The 12,245-nt window shown below is 42.6% G+C and overlaps 1 protein-coding gene across 1 annotated transcript in view; it reads right to left on the bottom strand.

The window, feature by feature from the left end:
- hhipl1 (HHIP-like 1) overlaps nt 1-12,245 on the bottom strand; it is an 85,053-nt gene that overhangs the window by 18,136 nt on the left and 54,672 nt on the right. Inside the window, exons 5-6 of the mRNA XM_072568039.1 lie at nt 11,257-11,383; nt 1,716-1,861 (exon numbers count right to left, since the gene is read on the bottom strand). Coding sequence (XP_072424140.1) covers nt 1,716-1,861; nt 11,257-11,383 — 273 coding nt within the window. The remainder of the gene's footprint in view (nt 1-1,715; nt 1,862-11,256; nt 11,384-12,245) is intronic.

Here is a 12,245-nt window from a genome sequence, read left to right as displayed (position 1 = left end):
CAACAATAACTTGAGTTTACATGTCATTTTCCGAAGAGAAATAAGTGGCCCGGATCTTTACAGGAATTCTAACAAGAAAGGTTTGTTTGAGAGGCCGATCGAAAGGGAATTATAATAGTCAACTGGAGAAGCAACAAAGACATGAAGGAGAGGTTCAGTAGCGAGTGAGCTGAGGCAGGGATTCAGAAAATAAGGTTGCAAAGATAAAAATCAGAAGTCACGCAACACCAGGTTATAGTCCAACAGGTTTATTTGAAATGATAAGCTTTCAGAACCCTGCTCCTTCAGCGCTCCAAAAGCTTGTGAGTTCAAATAAACCTGTTGGACTATAACCTGGTGTCGTGTGACTTCTGACTTTGTCCACCCCAGTACAACACCGGCACCTCCACATCAAAGATAACAGGGGATAGCCTTACTGATGTGTGCATGAGGCCAGAACCACACCTCAGTGACAGATACATCAAAGCTGCAAGTTCAGACAGTTGCCAGAGAGATGGAAGAGGATAGCAACTGGGAAAAGGTATAGTTTCAGTCATCCAATATTTAGTGGGAGGAAGCTTCTGCTCATCCAGAACTGGACATTGGATAATGCAGAGTTACAAATCAGGCCAAGGAGGGTTTGAGAGAGCAAGGAGGAACTGGAAATCATCAATATATTGGGCAACCTGAAGTTGTACTTTTGGGTGATATTGTTCAGGAGCAGCAGAGTGATGAGAGATAAGAGCAGGGTAAAGGTAGATGCTTGGGGTGGAGGGGAGTATTGAGGTTACTGGGCAGAACAGAAGAAAAAGCCATTGATGATACTCTTTACCAACAACTGGTTAGATAGGATTGGGATTCAGCAACAGGAATTCTATCACATTCTACCAATGATGGGAGAAAGAGCTTGAAGGAGGACAGTGTGGTCATCAATATAAAGGACTGCAGACAGATCAAAAATCGGCATAATGGAGAGGAGATTACCATGGTTACAGTCAAACAAAGTGTCATCTGTGACTTTGATAGTGATCTTTCAGTGCTCCTGTGGGAAAGAAAGTTAGTTGCAGGACTTGTGAGAAAGGTGGATATAGACATTAGTAACGACTGTGTCTAGCTGATCCCAGAATCAGGGCAGAGAAGTGATAGGATGGACTATTTCAAATTAAAGAGGTAAAAACAACAATGACTGCAGATGATGGAAACCAGATTCTGGATTAGTGGTGCTGGAAGAGTACAACAGTTCAGGCAGCATCAAAGGAGCAGCAAAATCTCACACACTCTCCCTCACACACACACACACACACTCTCTCCCTCACATACACACACACTTCTCTCTCCCTCACACACACACTCTCTCTCTCCCACACACACACACACACACACTCTCTCTCTCTCACACACACACTTTCCCCCACACATACACACTCTCTCTCACACACACACACACACACTCTCTCTCACACACACACTCTCCCTCACATACACACACACACACACTCTCCCCCCCACACACACACTCCCTCACACACACACATTCTCTCTCTCCCACACACACACACACTCTCTCTCTCCCACACACACACACACACTCTCTCTCACACACACACACTCTCCCTCACACACACACTCTTCCCCCCCCCACACACACATATACACACAAACTCTCTCACCCTCTTAAACTGTTAGTAAAAATGTTATTGATGCAGCTCAGTACGCTTTAGACAGACGAAAATTACCTGCCTCATCCTCAGCGAAGGAGATAATGTACCGATAATATTTGTTCAATAGTCCTGGGAACAGACATGTCTGACCTCTTCCCATGCAGATCTTATAATCATACCAGCTTCCTGTTCTAGAACCTTCAGCTAGTGCCATCAGACGCCTGGTTACAGAGAAGAACAATGAGTTAACAAAGCTAATGAAATAAAAGTGATTGCCGCTGAAAATTGTGATTTTAACCAAGTGAGGGATTAAAGTGAGTGATCTTTTTTATTCACTCACAGGATGTGGGTGTTGCTGGCTTATTATCCACCCCTTGAGAAGGTGATGGTGGGCTGAAATGGGACACTCTATATTCAATGCCCAGTGCCTGTTCCAAAATGAGGAGAGATGTCTCAAAGACTAGTCAAGCACCATCTGATCTTCTCTGCTATTTTTAGACTGCTGAATGGGTCTCTCTAACTTCAAACCTAATGTTAATCTGGCCTAGTGCCCCTCCTGTGCAGTATAATATTGTATACCTCACTCTAAGTCCCCTATGATCTGTTGTACTGCTCACAAAACAATATGTTTCACTGTATTTAGGCATATGCGAATACGAGAAATAAAATCAAAATCAAATATAATCACAGAATTGTACCTCACATTCTAAGGGCAGAACATTCTCAGTCTCTGAACATTGCTGAGAGAATTGGAACAATGGAGTGAGTTTGGCATTGAAGAAGGATCAACATCAAGAGCAAAATGTCTAGATTTCCATCCAAGTGTTGCATGGGATTCATTTTTCGAAGTCATGAGAGCTTTATTTGCACTTGTTTGCTGACATCAACACATCTTTATGACCCAATCCAGCCTCAAAGATGCAGTTTCCCATTCTCCCACCCACTGAGTGGAGATTAGATGGCAAACGTTCCCGATGTGAAAATCGGAGCAGTTACCTGGCCTTTCCTTCAGTGTCGCTGGGTCAAAATCCTGCAACTCCCTCCCTAACAGCATTGTCCACCTCCAGCACATGGACTGCAGTGGTTCAAGAAGGCAGCTCACCCCCACCTTCTCAAGGGGTAACTAGGGATGGACAATAAATGCTGACCCAGCCAGCAATGCCCATATCCAGTGACTGAAGAGCCTTTCTCTGCACGACAGACCTCTATGATTCTATGATACAGGTAATAAAATTAAGTTACTCTTTCTTAATTGTAGACAAGACAGTTGTCATGTCTCAAGATCCAATCTTCATCACTATCTATTTGGCTGGATCACATCTACTGCCTTAGTGGCATCCAGATCCATTTACACATGTTCTTGAGTTATTTTCTCAAGTTGTAACTTATTCTCTGACCCCACTGCATTTGCTTTCAATCATCAAAACCTCATTAGAAAAATACTACCTGACATTCCCAGTCAATATAATAATTTTCACGTTTCTTACATTACTGTCTGATCTCCCCTCTACCTAGCCTCTAGAATTTCCTTGGATTGATATGACATGACTAACTCACCCCTACACAACTGCAACTGTTCTCAACACGATTCGGAGATCACCTGATGAAGGAGCGTCGCTCCGAAAGCTAGTGCTTCCAATTAAACCTGTTGGACTATAACCTGGTGTTGTGTGATTTTTAACTTTGTTCTAAACATTATTGCCTGCCTCCTGTTCTGAATCCATTTGGCTCCACTATTACCATTATCCTCACTATCCCATATCTCAAATTATTGTATTCAAAGTACGAGTTCTCATATTTCTTAACAAGCTCATATTCTCCTAACTTTGAGTTTCTTCCCGTTCCATATCCTAGCATATTCATTCCCAAAGTCTGACATTGATTTCTATCAGAATAAATGCAATTCCTTTGCTCACTGTTGGAATGGCTCCATTGTGTTAATTCTTTAATCTCACACCTCCACTCAGAAGCAACATGCCAGACAATGTTTTGGAGATAAGGCCAACAATGCTATACTTTTGATTCTGTCTCCTTAGTTGTTTCTCAGCATGAACCTCTAAACCCACAACGACTTCCATCTGGAAGGACAAGGCCAGCAGACACATGGGAACACCATCCCCTGCAAGTTCTCCTCTGAGCCACCCACCATTCCGACTTGGAAATATATCGCCATTCCTTTACTGTCGCTGGGTAAAAATCCTGGAATTCCCTCCCTTGGTCAACCCACAGCACATGGACTGCAGCGGTTCAAGAAGGCAGCTCACCCCCACCTTCTCAAGGGGCAACTAGGGATGGGTTATAAATACTGGGCCCAAGCAACGATGCCCATACCCTATGAATGAATTCAAAACAGAATCAGATATTTAAAATGTCATTTGAGTGCAAAATGAGCTTAACACTGCATATCCTATATATCACCAAAATGACTTAATTCATCTCTGCAACATTGCCCTTAATTAACTGCTACCATGACTGAAACCCTTTCTTAGACTAGTCTTCTCCAGCACTTCCCTTAGGAGCCTCCCAAACTCCACACAAGCTGTAATTCTTCCAGACTTCCTGTCGGAATTCTGCTTCAAATCTCAATCACCTCCAATCTTCTTTGGTTTCATAGAATCATAGAGTCATGGAGCTGTACAGCACAGAAACAGGCTCTTCAGTCCAACTCATCGATACCGACCACATATCCTAAATTAATCTAGTCCCATTTGCCAAGAACTTGACCCATATCCCTCTAAACCCTTCCTATTCATGTACCCATCCAATGCCTTTTAAATGCTGTAATTGTACCAGCCTCCACCACTTCCTCTGGCAGCTCATTCCATACACACACCACCCTCTGTGTGAAAAAGTTGCCCCTCAGGTCCCTTTTAAATTTTTCCCCTTTCACCTTAAACCTATGCCCTCTAGTTTTGGACTCACCCAACTTAGAAAAAAAGACCTTGGCTATTTACCCTATCCATGCCCCTCATGATTTTATAAACCTCTATAAGGTCACCCCTCAGCCTACAATGTTCCAGGGAAAATATCCCCAGTCTATTCAGCCTCTCTCTGTAGCTCAAACTCTCCAGCATCCTTGCAAATCTCTTCTGAACCCTTCCAAGTTTCACAACATCCTCCCTATAGGAGGGAGACCAGAATTGCACACAGTATTCCAATAGTGGCCTAACCAATGTCCTGCACAGTTGTAGCATGACCTCCCAACTCCTATACTCAATACACTGATCAATAAAGGCTATTGCAGAACATATGGAGGCATGGGATTAAGGGTGTTTTAGGGGTTTGAATCAGACATTGGCTCGCTGCAAGAAGACAGAGGTGGTGATTGATGGGATTGATGTTCAGTTGCTAGTGGGTGCCGCAAGTACCTGTTTTGGGTTCACTATTGTTTGTCATTTTTATTAATTACCTGTGTGAGGGCATAGAAGGATAGGTTAGTAAATTTGTAGATGACACTAAAGTTGGTGGAGTTGTGGACAGTGCGGAAGAATATTGCAGGTTATAAAGGGACATAGATAAGCTGCAGAGCTGGTCTGAGAGATAGCAAATATGGAAAAGTGTGAGGTGATTCACTTTGGAAGGAGCAATAAGAATACACTGTACTGGGCTGATGGTAAGATTCTTGGTAGTGTAGATGAGCAGAGGGATCTCGGTGTCCAGGTACACAGATCCTTGAAAGTTGTCACCCAGGTTGATAGGGTTGTTAAGAAGGCGTATGGTGTGTTAGCTTTTATAGGTAGAGGGATTGAGTTTTGGATCCATGAGGTCATGATGCAGCTGTACAAAACTCTGGTGTGGCCGCACTTGGAGTATTCCGGATAGTTGGACAGTGAGATCCTTTTTCCTAGGATGGTGATGGCTAGCATGAGGGCACATTGCTTTAAAATGAGGGGTGATAGATATAGAATAGATGTGAGAGGTAGTTTCTTTACTCACAGAGTAGTAGGGGTGGGGAATGCACTGTCTGCAACAGTAGTGGACTCACCAACTTTAAGGGCATTTAAATGGTCATTGGATAAAGATATGGATGATAATGGAATAGTATAGGTTAGGTGGGCTTTTGATTGGTTTCACAGGTTGGTGCAACGTTGAAGGTGAAGGGCCTGTACTGTGCTGTAATGTTCTATGTTCTATAAAGACATGCATACAACCACTATCCTACTTACCTGGGACTCCTCGTTCAAGGAGCTATGAACCTGCACTACAAGGTCTCTTTGTTCATCAACACTCCCCAGGACCTTACCATTAAGTGTGTAAATCCTGCCCTGATTTGCTTTTCCAAAATGCAGCACCTCGCATTTATCTAAATTAAACTCCATCTGCCACTCCTCAGCCCATTGGCCCATCTGATCAAGATCCCATTGTAAACCTTCTTCACTCTCCACTGCATCTCCAATATTGGTGTCATCTGCAAATTTACTAACCGTACCTCTTATGCTCATATCCAAATCATTTATATAAATGATGAAAAGTAGAGGACCCAGCACCGATCCTTGTGGCACTCCACTGGTCACAGGCCTCCAGTCTGAAAAACAACCCTCCACCACCACCCTCTGTCTTCTACCTTTGATCCAGTTCTTTATTGAAATGGGAGAAAGTGAGGACTGCAGATGCTGGAGACCAGAGTTGAAAAGTGTGGTGCTGGAAAAGCGCAGCAGGCCAGGCAGCATCCGAGAAGCAGGCTTATGCCCGAAACGTCGATTCTCTGCTTTATCGAAATGGCTCGTTCTCCCTGTATTCCATGAGATCTAACCTTGCTAACCAGCCTCCCATGGGGAACCTTGTTGAACGCCTTACTGAAGTATATTTCAATTACGTCTACCGCTCTGCCCTCATCGATCCTCATTGTTACTTCTTTAAAAACCTCAATCAAGCTTGTGAGACATGATTTCCCACACACAAAGCCATGTTGACTATCCCTAATCAGTCCTTGCCTTTCCAAATATATGTATATCCTGTCCCTCAGGATTCCCTCCAACAACTTGCCCACCACCAACATCAGGCTCACTGGTCTATAAATCCCTGGCTTGTCCTTACCACCCTTTTTTTTAAAAAATAAAAACTTATTGCTCTTTTACAGAAGGAAAATAAAATACAAAAATACAAAAAAACAAAAATGATGTCACAGTATTACATTACAGTAATGTTGACAATGAACTACCTACTACTCTACGGGACCTGATCCTCTCATATTTACTTAAATTAAAATAAACTTGAATTAAATAAAATAAAAATAAATTAAATTACATTATTCCACTCACCACATCTCCACTAAAGCTCCCGTGCACAGGAGCAATGGTTATTATACCCATATTTGCTAGGCCTCCTCTCCCCAGAGTCCCCGGACCACCATATATGGCGCTTGTGGCTATATAAAGGCCCTAATCAGTACCACCGATAGGTCTGCGTCTATGTAATTTACAAAGGGCTGCCATGTCTTATACAATTGGTCCATTCCAAGGCGCACCACTCTTGTCAGATAATCTTGGGGGACGTACTCCATCTTAAGTCTGCACCACCCCACAAGACCTGGGTTTTTTTTCCGATATCCAGTTCATTAGGATGTTCTTCCTTGCACAATGTGTAAGAATGTTAAATAATGTCTTCCTGTGCTCAGCCAGAGAGGGCAGATTTGGTAATCCCAAAAGAAGCGATCTGTCTAAATTTCAATTCCCAGGATCTTCTCCAGCTCATTCACTATGGAACCCTAGTGTCTGTGAATCTTGTAGCAGGTCCAATAGCAATGTGTAACGGTGCCTGTGCTAATTCTAGATTTGGGACATCCTGGAGGAGATCCTTCCTTAAACTTTACTAACCTCTCTGGTGCCATATGGGCCCTGTGAAGCATCTTCAAACACAAGCATAGCTTGTGCTTTATTGTATATTGAGATTTTCTTTACATTCTCCCATATCTCCTCCCATGTTTCTGACAAAATTTCTTCCCCTAGCTCCTGATTCCTGCTACCATGGAGTCTCTCAATATGCCCCAAGGCGCTCCCTCTCTGCAAATGGTATATGGCTTCACCACATTTCTCAAATAGTGGCACCATGCTAGCTAATGTCCAATCTTCTGGCAACTCACTCATGGCTATCGATGATACAAATATTTTAGCAAGGGGCCCTGCAATCACTTCCCTAGCTTCTGTGATAATGCTGTCACTTTTAAAAATGGTTATTTTGTCCTGGGTTTTTTTTTGAAGTGGGGCTGTAAAGGCAGAGGTGTCGAAGAATCTGAGGTGGAGGTGGGCGGATTGTTTTTAACAGTTTAGCAATGGAAGGAGAGTGGTCAGTTCTCCCAGTTCCTAGTTTTCCTAGTTTTGTTTTCGCTGTAGCACTCACAAGATGGGTGAGTACTAGGATTGCAAGCTTGGGTGAATGATTCCTTACTGACCGTCTCTGAAATCTCTGTCTGGATATTGCTCCCTCCTGCCTGTAAGAATCTGTGTTTGAATTTACCTTTTCGCCAAGGGGTATGTTTATACGATGTTACTTTATTGGAACAGTTGGTTAGATAAATTATTAGATTGAGTATTTGGTTAAGTTTCCCAGTGGTTAAGTTATTCCAAATTCCTCTTTCTTTTGATGATGTTTTAACTGTAATGTTTAAATAAATTCTGTTTTGCTTAAAGCCGAGTGGTTTGACCAGTTGTATCACACCTGGAACACCCACTTCACCTCTACCTCTAAAATAAGAAAAAAGTTAGGGTCTAGGCTACCTTCTTAAAATACTTTGAGGGTCTGGGCCTAGTCCACAGGGTTCTAAGGTACACCTGATCAGGATCTGGGGATTTATCCAACTTTATGCATTTTAAGATGTCCAGCACCTCCTCCTCTGCAACATGGACACTTGTCAAGATTTCCCTATTTACTTCCCCATTATCTCTATCCTCCATATCCTTCTCCACAGTAAACAATGATACAAAATACTCATTTAGTATCTCCCCCATCTCCTGCGTTTCCACACATAAGCTGCCTTGCTGATCTTTGAGGGGTCCTATTTTCTCCCTAGTTAATCTTTTGTCCTTAATATATTTGTAGAACAAATTTGAATTTTTCTTAATCCTATTTGCTAAAGTTATCTCATATCCCTTTGTGCCCTCCTGATTTCCCTCTTAAGTATACTCCTACTGCCTTTGTATTCTTCTGGGGAATCGCTTGATCTCTGCTGTCTATATCTGACATATGTTTCCTTCTTATTCTTGACCCAAAACCTCAATTTCTCTTAGTCATCCAGCATTCCTTACACCTATCAGACTTGCCTTTCACCCTAACAGGAATATACTGTCTCTGGTCAAATGTAATTGAATATTATCAATATTAACACAGGCACAAAGTTGAACTAAATGTCTTTCATCCTTCATGACCAATTCTATAGTAGTGACACCCCTCTCTATTTCTGTTATCTCCTCCTGCCCTATGCTCCAAACTGCTGCCAAACTCTGGTTTCCTATGTATGTTATTATTTAACAAATGCAAGTGCCTGAAGCCAAGAGGTCTCCGGTTGTGTTTAAGGGGATGAATGCATCACTGAACTGTAGGGGGAACATTCCTCAGTAAATGTGGGCGGCACGGTGGCACAGTGGTTAGCACTGCTACCTCACAGCGCCAGAGACCTAAGTTCAATTCCTGCCTCAGGCAACTGTCTGTATGGAGTTTGCACATTCTCCCCGTGTCTGCGTGGGTTTCCTCCGGGTGCTCTGGTTTCCTCCCACAATCCCAAAAAATGTGCAGGTTAGGTGAAATGGCCAAGCTAAATTGCCCATAGTGTTAGGTGAAGGGGTAAATGTAGAGGAATGGGTTTGGGTGGGTTGCTCTTCGGCGGGTCGGTGTAGACTTGTTGGGCCGAAGGACCTGTTTCCACACTGTAAGTAATCTAAAGTTCTGCTGTGTGCATCAAGGATGTGTCCATTTGCAGGGCCTCTGGCTGGTCCTAGACCTGTTTAAGATCAACAATTCTCACTGTGGTTGAATCATAGAGGCATCCCAGTCAGCCCACCAAAAAAACACTATTGCCTGCACTAGTCCAACTTTCCCACACCAGCCCCGTAGCCTTGAATGTTACAACATTTCAAGTGCATTGGAAAAGGTGCAGAGGAGATTTACCAGGATTTTGCCTGGTCTGGAGGGAAGGTCATAAAAGGAAAGGCTGAGAGACTTGGGTCTGTTCTCATTGGAAAGAAGGCAGCCAAGAGGGGATTTGATAGAAACATACAAGATGATCAGAGGATTAGATAGGCTGGACAGTGAAAGTCTTTTTCCTAGGATGATGGCGTCAGCGTGTACGAGGGGCATAACTGCAAATTGAGGGGTGATAGATTTAAGACAGATATCAGAGGCAGGTTCTTTACTCAGAGAGTGGTAAGGGCATGGAATGCCCTACCTGCTAATGTCGTTAATTCAGCCACATTAGGGGCATTTAAACTGTCCTTGGATAAGCACATGGATGATGATGGGATAGTGTAGGGGGATGGGCTTAGATTAGTTCACAGGTTGGCGCAACATTGAGGGCTGAAGGGCCTGTTCTGCGCTGTGTTGTTCTATGTTCTATGTTCTAGGATCATCCAAGTTCTTTCTTTTCAAAAGTTGGAAAGATTCCTGCGCTAACTACTGTCCAAGGCAGTGCATTCTTGGACAGCATGATGGGGAGAAAGGTAGATCAAAGAAATCTACCATTCAACTGATGGGTTGGCCATCAGGCACTTTCAGTGTTCCCTGTGCATTGCTGAAGGTAGAGTTGCAGGTAGAAAAGATAGTGAAGAAGGCTTTTGGTAGGCTTGCCTTTATTGGTCAGTGCACTGAGTATAGGAGTTGAAAGGTCATGTTGCTGTTGTACAGGACATTGGTTAGGCCACTATGAGAATACTGCAGTTCTGGTCTCCCTATTATAGGAAAGGTGTTGTTAAATTTGAAAGGGTGCAGAAGACATTTACAAGGAAGTTGCCAGGGTTGGACGGTTTGAGCTACAGGGAGAGACTGAATGTAGGGGTTATTTTCCCTGGAGTGTCGGAGGCTGAGGAATGATCTTGTAGAGGTTTATAAAATCATGAGAGGCATGGATAGGGTGAATAGTCTAGGTCTTTTCCCCACAGTCGCAAAATCTAAAACTGGAGGGCATAGGCTTAAGTGAGAGGGGAAAGACTTAAAAGGGACCTAAGGGGCAACATTTTCATGCAGAGGGTGGTATGGAATGAGCTGCCAGAAGAAATTATGGAGGCTGATTCAACACCAACATTTAAAAGGCATTTGGTACAGGAATAGAAATGGTTTGGAGGGATATGTGCCAAATGCTGGCAAATGGGACTAGATTAATTTAAGACATTTGGTCAACATGGACGGGTTGACCGAAGGGTCTGTTTCATTGCTGTACATCTCTGTGATTCAATGATTAACCACGTACCCCAGTATCAACGTCACAACTTTCAAATGCCTTGACCTTCAGAAACTCCATCTTTGTTAACTCTTCGCCTCACTGCCATTAAAACCTTCTATAAAACCCAAACTATGGACTATGGCATGATGTGTCTTTCCACATTCTCCCCAGTCCCTGACATGCATTTCTCCTCTATAAATTCCAGCGATCTCAATGGTTTTTACAAGTCAATTGTTAATAACTTACCCACTCATAAAGTCACCGAATATGTAGAGTCCATTAAGGTTGGGAGATTCACAGCCTCTGTAGACATAACCCCCAGTGACAGACTTTCCAACACTATGTGGATAGGCGAATATAGGCAGAACACCATCTGTGAAAGAACAGCAAGAAACTGTTCAATGTCTCAGTAGCCAATGAGGAGAAAAGCTGAGGTAAACAAAATTATTGTGAATCAAAGGCATGCTTCTATTGAACAACATGGAACTACCCAAATCGTATTCCCTGGATATAGACAGGGTTAAATAGAACATAGAACAGTACAGCACAGAACAGGCCCTTCAGCCCACCATGTTGTGCCGAGGGTTATTCCTAACCTAAAGTAAAATAACCTAACCCTAGGCACCCCTCATGTTATGTTAAATATCCCCTTCACATTGATCCCTCCTGATTATCTTGAACTTTTAAAGTACCCTGTTATAATGTCTTTAAAAACAGCTTCTAACATTTTCCTTATGACAGATGTTAAATTCATTGGCCTATAGTATCTTGTTTCAGCTCCATTCCTATTTTCCAAACATTTCCCAGATCGAGGGAATTACTGAAATTAAAACCAACCTATCATCTTTCTTCGTAGCCACTTCCTTTAAGACTCTGGGATGAAGTCCATCAGGACATTATATTTCCAACCAACTTTCTATTATACTTTCATTTCTCCTTCCACATTAATCTTTTAGTCATTCTTTTCTGTTTTGTTTTAACAATCAGTCCAATTGCCTTGGCACAATTATATGGTGATTTATTTAGATTTGTCACTCTTAAAAACAAAATTCACCACAGATGATGTATCCTCCCTTGAATAATTTCTTTTTCCTTGGAATGGATCATTTCTGGCTATTCTCAAAAGTCAGCCAATGCATCTCTAGTGAGCTATCAATCTACCAGTTTACTTTGGATAGCTGTATTTCATGTGTTCAAAATTCCCCCTTTCAGGTTTAAAATTCTAGTTTTAGATG

Source organism: Chiloscyllium punctatum, chromosome 4, assembly GCF_047496795.1.
Source record: "Chiloscyllium punctatum isolate Juve2018m chromosome 4, sChiPun1.3, whole genome shotgun sequence".
NCBI classification, from domain to species: Eukaryota; Metazoa; Chordata; class Chondrichthyes; order Orectolobiformes; family Hemiscylliidae; genus Chiloscyllium; species Chiloscyllium punctatum.
Note: the sequence above shows the minus strand (reverse complement) of the source record. Positions and strands in the feature narration are given on the sequence as shown.